This window comes from Electrona antarctica (genome assembly GCF_951216825.1).
Source record: "Electrona antarctica genome assembly, chromosome: 6".
In the NCBI taxonomy this organism is placed as follows: Eukaryota; Metazoa; Chordata; class Actinopteri; order Myctophiformes; family Myctophidae; genus Electrona; species Electrona antarctica.
Genome location: NC_136811.1, coordinates 42,918,576 through 42,940,644, shown reverse-complemented (window position 1 = coordinate 42,940,644; position 22,069 = coordinate 42,918,576). Strand labels below are relative to the sequence as shown.

General features: G+C 42.4%; 1 protein-coding gene across 2 annotated transcripts in view; it reads right to left on the bottom strand.

Annotated features, from left to right (window-relative positions):
• Positions 1 to 21,360, bottom strand: part of znf236 (zinc finger protein 236) — a 135,720-nt gene extending 114,360 nt beyond the window's left edge. The window contains exons 1-7 of one of the 2 annotated variants that reach the window (XM_079504029.1): positions 21,207 to 21,360; positions 20,308 to 20,486; positions 19,145 to 19,275; positions 16,961 to 17,133; positions 9,119 to 9,244; positions 7,632 to 7,805; positions 302 to 479 (exon numbers count right to left, since the gene is read on the bottom strand). In XM_079504029.1, coding sequence (XP_079360155.1) covers positions 302 to 479; positions 7,632 to 7,805; positions 9,119 to 9,244; positions 16,961 to 17,133; positions 19,145 to 19,275; positions 20,308 to 20,486; positions 21,207 to 21,227 — 982 coding nt within the window. In that variant the 5' untranslated portion in view covers positions 21,228 to 21,360. Of the gene's footprint in view, positions 1 to 301; positions 480 to 5,680; positions 5,724 to 7,631; positions 7,806 to 9,118; positions 9,245 to 16,960; positions 17,134 to 19,144; positions 19,276 to 20,307; positions 20,487 to 21,206 lie in introns of those variants that run through there. The other variant, XM_079504030.1, reaches the window with a different exon arrangement.
• Between the last annotated feature and the right edge of the window lie 709 nt (positions 21,361 to 22,069).

Below are 22,069 nucleotides of genomic sequence, written 5' to 3'. Positions count from 1 at the left end.
TAGTATTATAAACATTTATAACGAGTGTTACAATGCCTTATAAGTGCATTATAATGCATTATGAATGCGATTATCTGCACTGCTCTGTGAGTGCCACCCTACCTGGCATCTGCACTGTGTCATGCAAGTGCTCACTGCTCTGCGAGTGCCACCCTAGCTGGCATCTGCACTGTGTCATGCGAGTGCTCTGTGAGTGCCACCCTACCTGGAATCTGCACTGTGTCATGCGAGTGCTCTGTGAGTGCCACCCTACCTGGCATCTGCACTGTGTCATGCGAGTGCTCTGTGAGTGCCACCCTACCTGGCATCTGCACTGGTTGCCTGAATATGTTCCTCTTCTTCTCCCTCGCTGGCCTATCCTGGCCAGTTGTTTTCTTGACAGCTACAGTAGCGCCCTCTGCGGTCTGGTTCTGGGACTGACTGGGAGTTCCGTTGGTCTGTGTCTGGACCACACTCAGCCCGCTGTTCTCCAGAGCTTGCTGTGGAAACGCATAAGGGGGAAAAGTAAATTGAACCAATCAATTAAATAAACGCCAAAAGAAAATAGTCAACCGTTTACTTTGCAGCCCTAAACAGAATGCAAGGCAAGTTGACCTGAAATCCTTGTGAAAACTGCGTTTGTGTGACACTTGGCTCAAACAAGAGTGTCAACAACAAGAGAGAATTGTTGCTTCTGAGATGGAAACTCTTGACAAAGACATTTGGGCAAGGCCTTCCTCAGTGAGTTCCACAGTCATCTTATAGCAGCTGTGACAGATGGCAACAGTCAATTCTCAGTAGAAAAAGATTGTAATGCCATGCAGTGGCATTGTCTCAGTGGCTCAGAGGTAGGGCCACTGAATCCCTAGCCTCGGAAACCCAGACATTTTTATTTCCAGGGAGAAAAAAAAGTCTGGAGCCGAGTCCACTTCAATTCGGCATAGAGTAGCGCAAACGTCGCTCACTCTCTGCTGATTTCTTTGTTAAATTGACACACACACACGCACACATGTACACACACACACTCCTCTCTCTCTCTCTGTCGCTCTATCTAATTAGTCTCATGTCCAGCAGCTGCGCGGGAGCTGCCTATGCCATAAAAACCATAGGTGAGTTCCAGTCTACTGAACCCCTAACTGCCCTCGATGAGCAAGTTGGTGCCTTGCATACAAATGCAGACCATTAACTTTTTATATGTCTGTTTGTTCAAATGTGGATCTTTGAGAACTACGGTCGTTCACAGCGTTTCGCAAATGGGGGTACGTGTAACCCCTAGGCATACGCAGACCAGGTACTACAGGGGAGAAAGTAGAAAATGCAATAATTAATTTCATTGCGTTATGTTTAATGTAATCTCTGAAGACATATGGGTTCCCAGATTGTGTTTAATGGAAATCTTTAATGTGTCAAACCAAATTAAATCAACAACCTAAGGTACTTTGCACAGCTGTTATTGACAAGAAAGTTAAGTTTTACATTTAAATTAAATAAAGCTGCTCAGGAAGCACTATCCTCCAAAATGTGGGTTGCCATTCATTCATAGCATCATATGCTAGCTATTGTTTTGTATTGCAGTTGCCTATGCTAAAAGGGGGCACTTGGATTCAAATATCAGGGAAAGGGTGACACTGAAGAACTGGTCTTAACCCATAACCCAAAGAAACACACAATACTAAAAACAGATAATCATTACCAACTCTGGACCGCTACAGGTGCTTAATCAGTGGGTAAATTATCCATTTGTATTCATATTTCACATAATGTAGCTTTTGGCAGTTTATTAAAGAAGAAAAAAAAGAAAATACGACTTGTTTTTGTACGTATAATAACCAGACACAGCTGTTAAAAGGCTGATAATGACTACTATTTAGCAGAGCACACAGGAAGGCCTGGGCTGTATAATTGCTCCCTGTGGGAGGAATATGATTAACCCATTCAGGCCTGACGTCGAAAATTAAAAAAAAAAAATCTAAATCATGACAATTTTCGGAAAGATTTGAGGCACATTTTAACGATTTTTCAATAATAGCAGACCTATAGATGTGCTATTTTTCAATAGCTAAATTATAACATAATGTTTAAAACACCATAAGGGGTTCCCGCCCAAAATGGGTTAATGTTAATATGAGCATTATGTTGAATGTTGACCTCATATCTTTGAATGACTTGTGTGGGTTTTTATTATTACAGCAATACCGTCGCTAAGGGCGAGGATGAATACCGCGGTAACCCTAGCCTGCCCTATAGCCTAGCCTAGCCCCTTAGATAGCACTTTATGTAGACTTAGATAGTATTTTAAACAGACTTATAGCTTGTTACGTAGACAGCACTAGAAATGCATTTTATGTAGTCATAGCACTTTATAGTACACATGTATAATATATAATATAGTATAGTATGTATAGTTTACATAGATACTCCACTGTTACGTTCTTAGTTTACGCATGATTCATGATAACTACTTTTTATATATGTGATGTATGCCATGCTTTTGTTATTGCTTAATGTAAATCGCTCTGGATTAAGAGCTAATGGTGGCCTTACACTAGCCGATTTTTTTCAATCTGAAATCTGATAGCACCACACACTACAGGATAATCGGAGCGGGGCAGAGCAAATATCAAACATTCTTGATGTTGATCGGGCCGATCCCTATTTTTTCTGAAAAACCCATGTTTCTATGTCAGTGGTGCTCAACCTTTTTCATGTCAAGGACCCCCAGAATTATCTCTATTGGGCCACGGACCCCCATCTCAAAATATGTAGTTCCTGGGACCCCCCAGAAACCAATATTTTAGTTAAAAATGTTCGCTCTGAATTGAAATATATATTCAAATATTTGCGCAACATTTCAGTATAACATAATGCTTAAAACACCAAATGGGGTTCCCACTCAAAATGGCTTAAAATTTAAAATTACATTTTACAAATTAAAAAACATTTCAGCCAGTCTCTTAAATCTGCAGCATACGCCAACCGAAGACAAACAGAAAGGTCAGGCTTCATTTGGAGTATGCAGTTGTGTTCATAGAGGTGAAATAAGATCATTATTTGTAACATTAATTAAACTTTTAATAGAGGTAGATCCAAATTCAATTTAAAGAAATAGAGAAAATGATGTAATATGCTAGAAGGTAAGAGCTCACACTGAGACCCCCTTTCCACCGGTTGGTTCCCAATGGGAACTGGTTCAGTTCTTTTTGGTTCTTAGTCCATGAGCCAGAGCTCCAAAATTGGTGGGAAAAACTAGACCTATATTAAATTGTTTATAGGATCAATACAAGTAATTTAGTACATGACAACCCTTCTACAGTAGTAGCCTTTTCATATTTTCGATTATTATTTTCCAACATAATGCCTCATTTGCATATTTAAAAATGTAAATTTGTAATACAATAAATCATTGTCTTCGTGTAAGTACTCAATTGGGGAAGTTTCATGGTGATAACAATCTAATATAAGTATGGTTTTGCCCACTCAATTCATAATTATTGTTCCAATCTTGGAGCTCTGGCTCATGGACTAAGAACCAAAAATAACTGAACCGGTTCCCATTGGGAACCAACCGGTGGAAAAGGGGCCTGAGAGTGGAGAATATTGGTTGAGTCTATCAGTCTTTGAAACATAAAAAACGAAAAACGCTATGGCCACTTAACCAAAGGCGACAAGCCCAGTCAGTAGCACAACACTATCCAAAACACCCACAAGCAGTCAGCAGCAGCAGTTCAAAATGGGAATGAAAGTCTGGGCTTGTTGTCTCCTTTGGCTAAATGATTGTGGCGATGTTGTGAAATATTATATGACTCATCCCATAATCTCCATGCCGGGCTCCACTATGAGCACTCACCCTCTGGCAAACAACGTAGTGTTCTCTGTTGTGAAAAATAATCTATTTTTTTATTCCATTAAAAAAGTTTTAAATAACGTCACTTGAGGCTGCATGGGGCTGTGCAATTTATCATGATGTTCTTTAAGAATAGCAACCTGTCGAATACCCAAATATTCAAACGACTTGGGTGGGTGCGCGCACACACACACACACACACACACACACACACACACACACACACACACACACACACACACACACACACACACACACACACACACACACACACACACACACACACACACACACACACACACACACACACACACACACACACACACACACACACCCTACTTAACTGTATGCAAACACAAAAAACAATTTTGTCAATACAGTGCATGAACACAGAAGCGCAGATCGCCATTAGGGTGACTCAGAGAGAGAGAAAAACATGTTTCACCACAGTGAGCGCGCGCACTTGCACTTACACACACACACAAAATATGTGAATATGTGTTTGAAAAGAGGGCGCGTTCAGAGGACGTAACCCAAAGTGCCCTGTCACATTGTTGGAAAACAGTCATGAGAAAAAAGTTCTTGGTGGTGAGAAGCTAGAGAGTGAGTCTATTTGTTTTTGCTGAGTGCCGAACCAGTTCAAGCACTGTCATATCAATTGATGGAAGAGATATGCAGTAGGCTGTTTAGTGGTTCAGTCACTGCTGAGAGGAAGTAGTTATGAGAATGGGACGTTGATTTAATGTAAAATGCTTTGAGAAAGAGAATACATACACACATTATTTTATAGGAAGGCCCATGGGGGAAACTCACTCACACACACACACACACACACACACACACACACACACACACACACACACACACACACCACACACACACACACACACACACACACACACACACACACACACACACACACACACACACACACACACACACACACACACACACACACACACACACACACACACACACACACACACACACACAATGGGACAAATAGATCGGCAATCGTGGATTTGATGAGTCCAATCGACAATGTTTTGATTAGGCAAAATTGTGGTACTCAGCCTTATCGAAAATCCAAACTCTTCAAATGTAACTTTTCTGTTTTTTTTAATTATTATTATTATTATTGATTGAAGTACTTTATGAACATTCCAGCAACAGAAAGACAATAGATTAAATTAGCCTGAAATGGGGCAAGTACATTTTTGAGGTATACACACAGCCTGCCTCTGAGACAGAGCGAGTAGACTGAAATAGTATCATCCTATAGTCCGTGAACAACACTGAGGATCGATTATTTGGAGATAAAGTTGAAAACAAAGCAGCGAAATGTTCCTTCAGTGCAGACATCTTCGATATGCCATAGAAGCGCAAACACAGATGAATTGACATTAATTGTGAGTTCTCTTTGCTGCCGCATGATAAGGCCTGATTTATACTTCGGTGCCTCACACCTAAAATAATAGAGCTACAAGCTCCGTGAGCATGTAGATCGGCTAGATATAAACAAAGTGCACTCCAAATTAAAGTTTATCATCTCCAGAGGCATGTCAAAATGTCTGCTGTGGGTCTACCATACATTATATTCTGCTTCTGTACAGAATCCCTGTCATGTTATCAAACCACGAATCAGAGAAACAAACAAATCCCATGTATCTCATTCTCATCACCACATGCAGAGAAGAACATCCTATGCAAACACATAACACTATTTTGTCAATACAGTGCATGAACACACAGAAGCGCAGATCGCCATTAGGGTGACTCAGAGAGAGAGAGAAAAACATGTTTCACCACAGTGAGCGTGCGCACTTTTTTTCTTTTTTTTTGTAATTATTTATTTACCCAGGGAAGTAGCTGAGCACAGGTGCTCATTTTCAGCAACGCCCTGCACATAGAAACACAGACAGACACACACACACGCACAAACACATTAAAACCTGGGAGCTGACCAGTACAACCACAGTCTTATACTGTCAGTACAACCACAGTCTTATACTGTTGGCCACTAAGCAGCTCCAGGGGGAGCAGTTGGGGGTGCAGTGCCTTGCTCAAGGGCACTTCAGCGGTGTTGGGTGAGTGATGACAATCACTTCCCCACCCAGATATATCCTGCCCGCCCGGGGAATCGAACCGGCAACCTTTCGGCAACAAGGGCGCTCCTCTAACCCTTAGGCCACCGCCCCGTGGATTTGATGAGTCCAATCGACAATGTTTTGATTAGGCAAAATTGTAATACTCAGCCTTATCGAAAATCCAAACTCTTCAAATGTAGCCCAATTAACCTGTAGCAGAATAACATGTGCGCAAAATGTGAATCAAGCAGCTGTGTGTGGAAACCCCCTACACTTGGAAAGGTATGCCCGAGCAGCATTGTTTACGTCCGTCCCAATACAGTCGCACTAGAATGCACACTGCTTCTCATTATTATACACACTAACATGGTGTCACAAGTGACTAGACCCACATGTAGATTTAGTGGAAGAGTACCGTGCTTCAATGCGGGACCAAACAAGTGAAAACAGCGTTAGCAACAAGCTAGGCTAACAACATCACCATGCCCAGCAAGCCAAATGACTTCATGATGACGTTATGATGACATCCTCCGGTGACGTTCAGGACTAGGCCAGATCACAGCCCATATGGGGATGATCTTTACGTCATTTCCAGGACGTCTTCACCAGTTGAAATAATATAGCTTATTCTGGGCCAGATCTGACTAGTTATGATATGACTTAAGTGGATCTGGCCTCGATCGGAATCAGGTGATATTCTGGGCCAGATATGACTAGTCTTGGTTTGACTTGATCTGGCCACAAACTAATTCGTCCAGGTCCTGACCATGCTTGCTGGGTGGCCTTAGCTACTAGTCTTCTGCTTCAACTTCATCTCCGCCTGTGTGAGTGTGAGTGTGAGCTAGCTTATTTTGTTCATTGACGACGTGCAGTCATGTTCGTATCCCAACACGGGCGCTGCAAAAAAAGGTTGATTTACAAGCTCACAACACGTTGTGTCCACGACCCGTTGTGAGCTTGTAGATCTGCTATTTTTGACAGACGACCCGCTGTGCAGTGAATATAACTCAAGCATAAAGGACTGGGTATCTGTTCTCATTATTGCTTTTACAGCGCGAATATATCATCAATCTGTGATTTTTGGGTCAAATTCAGTGTTTTTGAATTTACGTGTGTCCTGGTTTTGGGGATGTCTTTATCCATATACAGTGTGTTCACTGTTCATGTACAAACTTCTCTTCAACTGGGATTTCAGATAATGGTCCATAGATTATGTGTAGAACGTTTCATGCAAATCTCTCAAAGATCCAGGCAGAAAATCAGGCATTTTTCCAATTGCTCAAAATGGCGGAATATCTGAGGGCGGAGCTTACTGGTCAAAGTGATAGATGTGTTCCCCATGTGTTCCCCATGTGGAAACAACTGCCATGACGTTTGGCCAAACGAGGCATCAGTTATGCCTGTTCAAAGGTTTCATTTTCAAAAGATTGCGCGCCCCCCTTTGGCCAATTGGAGTAAGACTGGTTTCAGTGCTATTTGGCATGACCCTCTACCATACTGTAAAGTTTCATAAGCATATGACGCTGCATGTATGTATTAGGGGCAGAAGAAGATTGTTCACAAAACAGCAATTTTCATTGGCTCATAAAAACTTTTCACTTAAAACTTTTGGGACGAAAAGAAAGTTAGTCTGGAAGCCCTGTCCAAAAAGTAAGGCTTACATAGTCATGTCTCCACTAACTTTTGAACTAAAGCGTGCGTGTGTGCACTCTTAGACTCACCTGTAAAATGTCCTGGTTAATGGCAGTTTCCATGGCGATAGCCGTCTCCCGGGGCTGTGATTGGGCCGTCTCCCCAGTGACCTGCTCAGACAGTTCCAGGAGCTGCTGGATGACATCTGTCACTCCCTCGCTGCCGTCTGACCCCGCTGGCGCCTTCTCTGCCGCCTCGCCCTCCTGAAGGAGAACAAGAGGCCAGATAGCGAGAATGAGGGCCGCCATATCAAAAGAGGAGGTGACTGGGGGAGCTCTTGTGAGATTAAGTTAAACGATTCCTCCGACTATGAGTTTGATTGCGTCTGAAATGCTGATTTTTCTAACAGACATTATGCCATCAAAGCCAGCGGGGAGACAATAACATGAATCCTAATGATGGGGGTGTGGAAAGTGGTGCGTTGAGTTGACTGAGCGATTGTGGTTGTTTTGTGTCGTTTTCGTGTTCTGGTAAACTTTTCTTCAATCATTAAAACATAATAGACATATTGGTTAACAAGAAAAATGCATAATGATTTCCTTGGTAATTAATGTTTCATTAATACAATAGTTCTAACTCATACTATATTCATACTAAAAACAAAAGCTTGTATCGCATTAATGAAAGTCCCTGTATGTCTCAATTTGTAAGGCTTGCTGGACGAAGGTTTACTACATGCAGGTACTGGACCACTCCACTCCACCACTAATGACCCTTCAACCCCGGCCGTTACCAATGGGAACCTTTGAGTTACTCCCATTTGGCCACCACTTCAGAGTACCTCTGGCTAAAAAGAAAACTCTCCAAAAGATTTTAATGTCCAGCAATATCCACTTCAAAGGGCAAATAGCTCAATGTCACAGATTTTCTTCACACCTAATAACAATAGGCCTATTTGATCCTGCAAGGGAAATTCAATTTTCAGCTTTACCCAGGTGATTGCTGCCCAAGTGGTCAGACAGCAGTTGAGTGCCTTACTCGTGGACAATTCAGACACCTTGCCGGAGCTGGGAATCGAACCTGGGACGTCTGTTTCCCAGGCGACCTCTCTACCCATTCACCTATGGCTGCCTTACACCTGCTCTTGTTTGTTGTGTTTTTGTTTTCATTCGACCCCTAGCCTGGCCCAGCCTGTGTGATATTCTGGTTTAGAGGGGCGGGAGTCTGTCGAAAACAGGCGGTGGAACGTATTGATTCACCGATCTGAGCACCCGCCTCCCCCGCCCACCTCTTCCCCTCCTCGGTACAAAACAGCAGAGAACACTGACGTCACCAAATTTGGAGCAACGTCCCTCTGCACTGTAATTGGTTAGCGAAATGCAAGGAAGTGGGCTTCCTATGCCAAATTTTCCAATGGGTTTCCCCAGGCTTTTCTTTTTGAGCCCAATTGGAACGAAAATAAAAGCCTGGGTCCCGAGGCTATTCCCCCCCCCCCCCCCCCCCCCCTCCTAACCAAAGTGTTTTTCTTTCATCTTAAATGTTGAACCCCATTTGTGCTTGCGTGGCGGCTGCGTACCTCCGTCGTGCTGGAGGGTTCCTCGATGATGGAGATGTGCATCTTGCTGATATGGGCATTGAGGCTGCCCAGCTTCTTGAACACACAACTGCAGTCCATGCATGGGAACAGCGGCTCTCCTTTACTCTGCAAGTGCACAACACATAAGATCACAAATTTTACATAATCACATAATCACAATTATTTTAGATAATCACAATTATTGTCTCCACCAGGCCGAAGGCATGGGGAGAGAGAGTCTGTGAACAGCTAATCTCCGGCACCGTTAACCCGGTCGATGCCAAATTTTGCACTCATTTTCACATCTGCTCTTTATAGCGCCACCAGGAGGCCGACCTATGTAAAACACATTTTCTAATATTACTCCTTCAGATTGTATCCAAATTGCACGCAAATCGGTACACATGCTCTTCATAGTCATGTGATCAAGACGGGTTTGTTTGATTTCTCATAATCCACCCTCATCCACCCTCGCCCGCTTTGTACCCGTTTGTACCCACAACTACTCAACGCAGCGTCCGATTGTGGTGAAACTGTGCATGCATATTCCCACTAGGCTTTGGAAGAAATGCCACTTGACAGTTTTCAAATCAGCCTCATGGTGGCGCTACAACAGGCCAAGCCGCAACACACACACGTTTATATTGCTCCTAAACATTTTGCCAAACATCACACACACACTCCTATCCTCCTGGTGGAGACCTGTGCCCAGAAAGGCACTTTTTCTAGTTTGAGATAATCCACAATCATATGTTATTCAATTATGTAAATTATTTATCTGTCATGTTTTGTTTACAAAGTCTAAAAGCCAAACAGATATTACATTTTTAATTTTATTTATAACGAAACAATTGTCGCTCAAGTAATTGCGATTGCAATCACTTGAGCGACAATTAAAGTAAAATGTCATAATGGTGACTTATTTATAGCCCTAACGACCATCAACAACATATTGTTGCTGCCGGGCATGCGTCTCCATATTGCAATGTTTATGTTTATTTTTTCCTTTTTTCATATATAGATTCATTGTCGTCCAAGAGTGCTGTGAAAAAATAGAGAATATACGGTAGGCGATATTGTAGAATGCCTATTTTCATTACTTTTGAGAGATTTTGTAAGTGAACGTTGTTATGTCTCTGTGGGTATTTTATTTTATTTTTATAAATATTTAAACTAAGAACTTACTGCACTGACTGTAAATGTATGTTAGATTGTATTGCCAAAGGTTTCAGTTGTATGCAAAGACTATGATAACCAATTAGAAAGTAACAACAAGATTGTGAATAAATAAGAAATAATTTGGAACCAATTTTAGTTAAAACAAAGTAACAGCAACAATACTCCTATCCTGCTGGATGGAGTATCTAGTCTCATGAGAGCATTATGCTTAATTTATAGTCTGTGGAATGAGAGCGTTGCTTGTTGGCAAGACACACTGTTGTGTAATGGAGTATAAGCTGAGCTTTATCCTTCATTCAGCTGACAGTTTTTGTTTGCCTGTCCCTCAAAAAGCATAATTAACTTTGTAGCATAGCTCTTGATGGAATCACTTTACACAGATTATGTGGCAAAATTAAATAATTGTGAATTCAACTCCCAACTCGCATTTCTCCGTTTCATCAGTACGAGAATGAATCCCTCTCGAATCTAGAGAGCGACTGAGAAGGTGACACGCTGTCAAAACCTCTGCATTTATATGCAGACGGTACAATCCGCACAGGGCTCAACGTTCCAAAAGCATCGCGGCAGTGTTGGCCCGATCGCAGGGAAACTGTGCACAGACACACACACTCCCTGGGCGCCAGAGCAGAACCTCTGCCATGAATGTTTCAGATTGGCCTGTTATAGCGCCACCAGGATATTACTCATACAGATTTTGACAAAAAAAAAAGTCTGCACAGCAATATATGCTCCCAGACATATATTTACTTGAAAGTGGTAACGTTTTGGGACAAAGCCCTTCCTCAGACCTTCACACAAAAGAGTTAGTAGACAATACATTTGTGACACACCACATAAGGTATTTTCTTTGTCCCTGTTTTTTACTTGCATTGATAGTAGACAAGAGGCGCCTCTTAGGTAGCATTATGATGGCTTTGTCGGCCTGAGTCCTTTGTTGTGTATTTACTGTACTTATGTCTGTATAATAGTGTGTATTATTTTTGTATTATTTTTCTTTAGATGTGTGTGTCTGTCAATCATAAGACAGCTCTCTAGTCTATACCATTTGACCGTAATATTATTCATAGAATAGTCAATCATATTTGTTCATCTAGCTCTCTAGAAGAGAGGGCTGGAGAACACTCGTGAAAATTAGATACATTTGAAATGGCTGTGCGTTTCTGTTGTCTGGCTTTCCAAAACGGATTCAATCAACAGGACGTATCATTGATAGTTGGCAAATAGAGGACCGAGGTGCAGCCACACTCCTGTCTCATTCATTTCAAACCATTTTTGCCACCATAAATAGAAAAACATTGTGGAAAACCGAACATTGTTTTTGAGCGGAGGGAAAATTGGAGGAATAGCTGGAACTGGGCACTTTATGAAAGAGCATATACTACTGTGACATTTTAAATGCATGTTACATTATGCATAATAACTCTCCACCGGACAGTTATGCACCATACACCCAGCAACCCACCCATGGACACGGCTTTACTTCCGGTCATGTGTTAAGAACTCATCCACCGCTAAATGGCAGTAGCAATAGTTCAGCACAGGCCACCATAGATTTGTTCTATTTTTTTAGAACGAGAGTTGTAAGATTTGTCTAAGTCAAGATTATAATGTTATCAATTTAAATTCCTTTAAAAAGAAGTTAAAAATGTCTTTGGCCTGGTGGCACTTTGTGAAAAAGAAGTCAAATCAGTACTTGGCCTTCAATGAGTTTTAAATGGTGTACCAATTTAAATCGGTGGCAGATCGATCAGAGCATCTCTACCTCTAATGAGGTGTAAAGAGAACAGATTGTATGCTTTGTGCTGAAAGCCTTTGTTCCCAGAATGGTCAAAAAAAACAACAATGTGGCAACACATTACTGAGCACACATTACTGAGCTGCTTCAATCCATTTCCAGAATGCTGTCCCACACGGCCCGGTGCTGTTAGCCACTGCTTACAGCCAAGAGCTACTCCCACCCAAAACTCCACTCCATTACTAAGCTTAATGCAAATGGACATTTTGCGATCCACCAACACATACACTTCAGCACCTACTGTACAAGGAGTTCTTTTCTTTTATTAATGCATGTTCTCATTTCAACTTTTCTATGCCAACTCGCAAAAAGACCTCTGAAATAACCCCAGCGTTGTTAATGTGATACCGAAAGCCCAAGCCTGAACTAGACTGGGTGAATCAGGGGGCGCATTAGAATAGGTGGCTGGTACAGCCGCTATACAAAAGAACAGAGCAAAACAAGGGACAAGGCTGCATATCGTTCCTTTGCTTAGCAACAATATGGCACAGTGACCCTGTAAATAGGAGGGAAGCTAATAGAGTGTGAGCACGGATTCTGTATCAGTGAGTGACAAATAAGAGAGAGAAATGGTGAGAGAAATAAATAGAACAATACTATCAAACAAACAATGACGGTGGAATAATTATAAACTAAATGGTGAGTGCAAAAAGGAAATAAGTAGAGCAAATTGGTGGAGAGACCAGTTCTTGGATAATACCTCAGCATGATTCATTCACATTCAAAGAGTGGGAATAAGAAGTGGGCACAAGATGCCTCATCCACACCAAGAAGCTTATTTCAAAGGTCCTCTGACCAGCTTCTCCTGGTGGTGCCAAAAACCAGGCTGAAGCTCAGAGGGAACCGGGCTTTTGCAGTGGCAGCTCCCAAGCTTTGGAATGAGCTGCCTCTGCACATAAGACAAGCCCCCACCCTCCAGGTGTTTAAATCACGCCTCAAGTTTTATCTTTATTCTTTGGCATTTGCAAGCACATCATGAGTTATTTTCTGATGTTTAAAGTGACAATGTGTATGTTTTGAAAGTTTTAATAAAGTTGTGTATACAAATAAAGGTGGTATGGTATCGTATGGTAATGGCATCTCTATGCAAACCAGCTTTTTATTTTTGAAGCTGCTTCTAGAAGCTCGGAAATTTAAAAAAGCGTGCTTTTTTCAACCTATTGCTCAACTTTGACACAGCTTTTAAAAGCTGTGTATGTTCTAGTTTTCAGCTTTTAGAAGAATCAGAGCACAGCATGGTGTGAGGAGGCGGGGATTAGCTCATTCAGCCAGGAAGGAACACAAACCTTCATCTCGCGGCAGCCGGAGCAGATGGAGTAGCGATATATATATATATATATATATATATATATATATATATATATATATATATATATATATATATCAATGTATTTTAATGATGATTTGGCAGGAACATAGCATATTTATGGACTGGAATAAAAGTTTATATGACCAGCGCATCATGGAAGCAGTTAAAACGGTTGTGTTTACGTGTCGGGCCCCTGCCTTCACCCCTGACTCTCCCGGGGAAGGGAGACCCTGGCCAGGCTAGGGAGCGCAGTCTGTCGGTCTGTCACACTGTCCCTCGTCCCCCGGTTCTCACCGCAGCTGTGACCACCTAAACCTTGTCCTTAACTAGCAGAACTAAACTAAAGTATTGAAGTATTGTGAAACATGGGCAATTGATTGATTGATTGAAGTATTTATGAACAGTTTGCAGAATGGGTACAAGTTTACAACTACATGTAACATGTACTTTCATTAATTAATAACATTTCAGCACGAGTCCGACACGGGTCTCCCGAGACTGCAGAGAGGCTCTTCGCCGACGTGTGTGTGTGTGTGTGTGTGTGTGTGTGTGTGTGTGTGTGTGTGTGTGTGTGTGTGTGTGTGTGTGACGCTATTTTATATTTTAGACTTCAAAATGTGCGCCTGTTCAAACTGATTATTTTTGTCTCGTCTCAATGGCACTCCAGCCAGTTGTTGAGTGACAGGTACCTTGGACATGCCCACTTACTGAGAAAAAAGCTGCTTCAAAATTATTTCTGCTTTTTTTTCAGGATTTTCTGGTCTGAACGGGGCATAACTGGAACCCTGAATCCTACCGTACTTATCCAGGGTGAGGCTGACTTACAATTAGGTTTGGCTCTGCTTAAGTCCAAATAAGTGTCAACTCTGGCAGAAACAATTTAATTAAAATCCGTCACGCAATATAAACTAATTTAAATGGGCATGTGCATTTTACCTGATTTATACCAAAAGCCAATTTTTCTGTTCCTCAGGACATGTGAGGGAAAATGTAAAATGTTAATTCAAAAAGTGCTAACTTCTATATGTCCCCTCGTTCACTAGGGATATGAACCCTACTTCACTGAATTGCAGCATATTGTATTGCTGACTGGTCATATGCAAGACCAATAGAGGGTATGCGCATGACATCATCAACATACTCGGAAGTTATGCGAGAACGCCTACTGAGTGGCAAAAAACAACTTTCTGGCCTTGACAGCCCATACATCCAAACAGAAAGGTCCTATCTGATCATATTAAACGACGTCAACAACGTTAAACTCACTTTGCCACTCATTTTATGCATGCGCATACCCTAGAGCGTCGCAGTGCCACCCCCTCGAGAGACCCGGAAAATAATTCCCGTTAATTTTCATAGACTTTTCAAAAAGTATTTATTTAAAGACGTTTACAAAGCCAACTCGAATTGTGACAAATCATGACAATAAACACAATGTTTTGGGCTGAACAAATAATTAGAAAGAAGAAAAAAACTGCACTTTTTTGTTGTTTTTCTTTTTGTAATTATTTGTTTGGTCCAAAATATTGTGTTTGTTGTCATGATTTGTCACAACTCGAGTTGGCTTTGTACGACGCTTAAAAGGTCTTTAAATAAATACTTTTTGGAATGACTATGGGGAAAATGCATTGGGAATCATTTCCTGGGCCTGGCGTCGTCATGAAAGGGGACGGGACTGCGCCGCTCTATACTCTATATAACGGAAGGAGTAAGAACAGATGGTGACAGTGAGAACAGACTTTCAGTTTCCACTGCACTGGAAAGCAAACCAAACAGATAATTGTCCATGGCTGCGGAACAGCACTTCTACGTTTACCACTGTAAAATCCTGAATTAATTTAACTCCTAGACAGAGCTTGACATATAACAAAATAGAGCGGTGTGGGATGGGTCTATGTGGATACATTTGTGCACTCTAGAGTCTAGATGTTAGAAATTGATAACTAAAAATCGCACCCGTGTGAAGTGAGTGGTGCAACTCCGTGTGCGGGTCCCCAGGGGGTCCCCGGGACTTCCACACCCACAGGAACGAGCCCAGGGTGGCGGCCCAGTTCCGGCAAGCCGCCACCGCGTCCGAAACGGTCGAGAAATGACAAAGTTACCGTGTGGGGGTCCCCGGGGGGTCCCTAAAACATCCAGACACCCAGGAACGCGGCTAGGGGGCTGGGCCGGGTTCCGGCGAGCCACCCCGCGTCCAAAACGGTTGTGTATGTGTGTGTGTTAGGCTGAAAAACAGTGACACTTGGTGATGAAAACCAACTAATTTGCTATTTTCGTGCTCGGACACAGAGACACACAAAGCTCCGTATGGGAGTGGTTGCACCACTCAAAAAGGATGGAGGATTTTACTGGGTAGTAATAGAACAGAGCTGAATAAGACCCACACTGAGAGGTTTCGCTACATGACTGTGCTGTGTAAACGCCTCATGTGGAAAATGCTATTTGATAGTCGGGGAAAAGTTAACTTGCCCACCCATCCCTCAAAAAGTATAATTACATTTTGCAGCAGAACGTGATGGCACAATGAAAACCTTGTGAATACTATTCCCAACTTACAATGCCACGGTTTTATTTAATCAAGAGGAGAATTAATTCCTCTCCAATCTAGGGAGGGCAATGAGAAGATATCAAGCTGCGGTCACACAGTAATAGTTCAGAGAGCGGAACTGTTTCTACAGGCATATTATTTCAAGTAGTTTTCCTGTGCAATCTCTCGGAGGCCCGACCATGTCACGACCAAAACATACTGTACTGCAATTCATTAAGATGGTGGTTGTTGTTGTGTCTTGTTTTCTTTTTCTACTTTACTGTTTATTTCTCTGTACTATTTTATACTTTCAAATACCGGCCAGTACGATGTTGAACTAGGTCACTTGCAATACACTTTTGTGAATGTGTACTGGCAATATGACATTGCCTACAGATGGAAAGATCCTGGAAGGGGTGGGGGGAGGGCAAGGGGCACAAAAATGTAAAAAAAATGTTGACTATACTGCTGAATGTCATGAAGTTCTATTAAAAAAAAAGTATAAAAGGTACATCAAGTATAACGAAACACGCACACGAGCTGTAAGAGTATTGTCATATAAGCCAGTGGTTCCCAAAGTTGGGTACGGGGACCCCCAGGGGTTCTTGAGGGAGTTCCAGGGGGTCCCCAGCTAAATGATAGTTTGGAACCAAATGGATCCTTATGGGTCTGTAACTGTGAGAATGATACAAATGGAACCAAATGATTTGGTTCCATTTGTACACTCTCAGAGTTAAATTCACATTGATTTTACAATATAAATTGGGGAGTCCCGGAGATAGAAATGCCATTACATGGAGAGTCCGTAGACTAATGCATGTCAAACTGGGGGTCCTTGAAAATGAACGGGTTGAGAATCACTGCTCATGGGGGTCCCTGGCATATCTTTTCAAATGGGGGTCCGCGGGCTAATTAGTGTCAATGTGGGGGTCCTTGACGTGAAAAAGTTTGGGAACCAGTGATATAATAAGCACAGGGGGTGACATTGTAGAACGGGTGACCATGGTGGACATGGACAGTGTGCGTTACCTGGGAGTGAACCCTCTGGACGTGGGAGTGCAGGTTGCCCTTCTGGGAGAAGGAGGCGGGACAGAACATGCACAGGTGAGGCTTCTCTCCGGTGTGTCTCACCATGTGTGTCTGCAGCACCACCTTCTGGTTGAAGGCCTTACCACAGTGGCTGCACTTGTATGGCCTCTCGCCTAGGGAGGCAGAGATAGACCGCACGCACAAACGCACGCACACACACGCGCACGCACGCACACACACACACACACACACACACACACACACACACACACACAAACACACACACTTGTGATCATTCATTGGCTATATACAATTTCTGACTTAAAACTTTTCTGATTTTGATTTTTTTTTAATTATTATTATTATTATTGATTGAAGTACTTTATGAACATTCCAGCAACAGAAAGACAATAGATTAAATTAGCCTGAAATGGGGCAAGTACATTTTTGAGGTATACACACAGCCTGCCTCTGAGACAGAGCGAGTAGACTGAAATAGTACCATCCTATAGTCCGTGAACAACACTGAGGATCGATTATTTGGAGATAAAGTTGAAAACAAAGCAGCGAAATGTTCCTTCAGTGCAGACATCTTCGATATGCCATAGAAGCGCAAACACAGATGAATTGACATTGATTGTGAGTTCTCTTTGCTGCCGCATGATAAGGCCTGATTTATACTTCGGTGCCTCACACCTAAAATAATAGAGCTACAAGCTCCGTGAGCATGTACTGTAGATCGGCTAGATATAAACAAAGTGCACTCCAAATTAAAGTTGATCATCTCCAGAGGCATGTCAAAATGTCTGCTGTGGGTCTACCATACATTATATTCTGCACAGAATCCCTGTCATGTTAATCAAACCACGAATCAGAGAAACAAACCAAACAAATCCCATGTATCTCATTCTCATCACCACATGCAGAGAAGAACATCCTATGCAAACACAAAAAACTATTTTGTCAATACAGTGCATGAACACACAGAAGCGCAGATAGCCATTAGGGTGACTCAGAGAGAGAGAGAAAAACATGTTTCACCACAGTGAGCGCGCGCGCGCGCGCACGCGCGCACGCACACGCACACACACACACACACACACACACACACACACACACACACACACACACACACACACACACACACACACACACACACACACACACACACACACACACTCGCCTCTTGCCTTGTTTCAACTGTGACGTGCACATGTGTATCTGTGAGACAGTCACACAAGATGGAGAGAAAGATGGGGAGAGATACACAAAGAAGCGCGTACGTACATAGCCCCTGTGTTGGAGTCCCTTCACCTCATTCACCCCTAAGAGCTGTTTGAGATTCAGAGCACATGGCATATGACTCCATCCACCATTAGTCATCCAGTCAGCCAACCAGACTAATTAACATGTGAATGAAGTCAAATATGGAAGCTTCCAGCCTTATTATCTGAACAGTGGGATCGTAGGTTCAGGGCAGCTCAGGCGCATCATGTTTTAAAGAAGACCCTTTTCCACACTATAACGCTGCGTTCATACACACACGCATAGCGGCAATGACGATGGAGATCTAAACCTGATCTTTAATGCAATTCCCCTCAGATGATCTGAGTCACCATATCAGAATAAATGTGATATAGTGGCAATATAAAATCAACAAAGGGTAGGAAATTACAATTTGCCCTGAGATTTATTCCTAACAAACGACTTCTGTGCGCATCCAAATTGACTTTAAAAATGGTCTGAATGTGAATGGGTCTTTCTTTAACCTTTACAACCATCATCATCATCATTTTTCGACCGCGGTCGAGATCATGGATTCCACAATGCTATGCCAGACTTCCCGGTCCTTCATTGCCACCCCCAGTTCCTGCCTACTGAGGCACCGGTCCTCCATTGCCACCCCCAGTTCCTGCCTACTGAAGCATGTGTCCCTAGCGATGACATCAGGGAGCTCACATTTTTACTTATTATTTACAACCATAGCAGATAGTGCAAAACTTGCAGTCCGAGCAGCAATATTGACCTAAAATACTAGTGTAAATATGAGTGGAATTAATGATACCATTTGATGTTATTACCGTTCAGCTGCGTTTCCTGTTTTACACATCAAAAGGTCTGCTTTGAAAAGGGTCTAATCAACCACTGACACCAAACAAGACATTACAGTCCCTTGCTGCTCACCTGTGTGTATTCGTACGTGTCGGACAAGCTGACTGGGTTTTTTGAACGTTTTTCCACAGTGAGGACAGCTATTGGTGAAGCCACTGCGATCAATGTTTTTCTTGTAGTTTCTGGAACTAGAGGCAAGTGACCTTTGGGAAGAAGGGGAACATAGAAAAGGTTTAATGCAAAAGAAGACACATTTTCTTACTCATGCACTTATTACTAATATTCTTCTCTGATTCACTCCTCTGTTAAGCAGGGCTCAGCATCCAGGATGAAAAGAATCTCAACATCTTAACATATCAACATAACAAATTGTAACAGTAAGAAAAGGCTAAATGTTTAAATCTGGGATAAAATCCTATAGTCTGTTTCAAGCATTAGTAAAAATACACTGCACTTTTATTCTACCTACGATGGCGGATTCTTCTGCCAATGCATTTCAATGGGAATTCTGCAAAAAAAAGCAGAATCTGCTTTCATAGGTAGAATAAAGGTGTGGTGTGACCGTGCCCTTAGACATGGAAAAACCAAAGTCAGATAAATATGTTCTCCTCTTACGTCAACCCAATATCAGCCAGTGTTTTTTCCTCATTTAGGTCTTGAGTGAAATCAGTAGGTGACAGCAACTGAAATTGCTGTCACCTACTGACTGCAGAGTCACTCGCCATTTTCTGCCAAAGTCTGAAAACTGTCCGAAAATGAAATAGATAGTGTGGTTGGTTTGCTTGTCAAATTACTTTGTAGCCCTAGTGTGTTTTCTTTGCATTCTATTTACGTGACCATTAACCCTGTTGTTGTTGTTGTTGGTGGTGGTGGCCCGGGCTCATGTTATATCTGACGTTTTTGTGTGTTTGTAATGACGAACTGTGGAGATCTCTGAAATTATGGCTACGTGAGATTACTTAAACTCATTGTTCTAACCCATTGTGGGTTGAACATTAGGCAAAAACAGTTGATCTACAAGCTCGCAACGCTCGCAATGCCAGCGGGGGAACCTTGACAAGTATGTATATTGGATTTCTAAGGTTAAACCGAATCCTGTGTTGTCTGTTTTATTCTTTCCCATTTCACTTAAATGGGGAACAAAGCTGTGCACATGAAAAGCTGCATTTGACCTGGTTCAACAAAAAATAAATCTTATCCTAAAATCTTATCCTAAACCCCCTTCTGTGTCTGACCTCATCTTGACATGGCTCTTCATGTGGTCCTTGAGGTGGAAAGATGTCTTAAACTCCTTGCGGCAGGTCTTGCAGGTGTACACTTTGATGCCTGACAGTTCTTTACGGTGATCCTCCAGGTGGAGAGTGAGCTGACTCTGAAGGATGAACTCATCCCCACACTCCACACAGATGAGATTCTACAAGAGGAGAGAAGAATACAGAACCCAGCAGGTGATGCTATTTGACTTCAGGGAGATCTTAGAATTTCATAGAAGTGCCAACTGCTTTTGGTCATTCAGCTGAAATAACGTTTATTGTTGTAACCACTCTTAAGCCCTATATACTTCACTGTATGATTTATAGTGAAAATAGCCAATCTACAAGCTCACAATGTGTGTTTTCAGCTTGTAGATCATTTTTGCTCAATCCATTTTGCATCATGAAATGGCCTACTGCAATGTTGGTATTACTACTTTATACACTGTCAGATACTTGAATGTGTCCTTATATTATCATCGCTTTACCCAAATACAGCTCAAGTGGAGTTAGGTCGAGGGGTTTTAACCATTAATGTGGACATAGGTTTATTTTTCCCCATCAGACCTCGTCATTATATCAATGATGGAAAAAAACCTGCTATCTCCAAAGTTGGAGTTAGCTGGTTTGACCGACAGTTTGAGGATACAATGGATTTAGATTTAGTCAGAAGCACTTTGTTGATACTTTTCAATGGTTCAATATTTGTAAAACCCACACATAGACGTAAATGGTGTTCAATAGAAATACTTTTATAAAAACAAGTTGAAAACATGGAGATAGCTAGTTTATGCCAGACAACGCCGATTCGGACGATATGAATCATATCATACATTTTTTATCATTATTATTGATCCCCCAAAAAAAACAAGTTGACCAACTTCTTCCTTCTCGTGCAGCATGATATGGGCTTTAAGGCTTGCCACGCGGGAGAACTTCTTGTGGCACACAGGGCAGGTGGGGTTGGAGGTGGTATGTGTGGACCTATGGAGGGTGAGGTTGAACTCCTTGTTAAACGTCTGTGGACACTGGTCGCACCGATGAGGCTGGAGGGGAGAGACAGTAGACAAGGCCTTGAGAAATATCATATGAGGTACTGTAAGTGTATTAAAAAGGAAGAGGAAATCCGAGCACTCAAAAAATGTGGAGGAGAGATGTTAGGCCTAATTATACTAGTCCATGCATACACGTTTGGGGGATGTGCAGAGTTTGGGTTATAAAGTTGTGCACAGTATATCAGGTATTGAAAGTAACTGAGTAACTGGGAGGAGACCCCGGGGCAGACCAAGGCGCAGTTGGAGGAAACATATCGACTCACTGGCCTTGGAACGTCTTGGGATCCAAGTCACTAATGTTGCTCTGGAGAGGGAAGTCTGGAGCTTTCTGGTGGAGCTGTTGCCCCCGTGACCCGACTACGGATAAGCGGTTGAAGATGGATGGATGTATGGATGATGTTTATTTTGTGGCACAGTGGCAGCGGGATGCAGTGTGTGTGTGTTGCATGGTTTATGAGCGGTTGTGTGTGTGTTCTTTGTGACTCTGCGACGCAGCAACCGGGACGCACGTGCACGCGTCTGCGTGTGTGACGTTGGTACTGTTGCAGGTACCAAGTACAACGTTACTTTGCATCCCTGATATACTGTGCACAGCTTATAACCCAAACTCTGCACATACCCTTAACAGGTAGGAACACACACTCTTTGTCTTTGTTCTTCACACCCTGAAGAAGGCGCAAGCCGACACG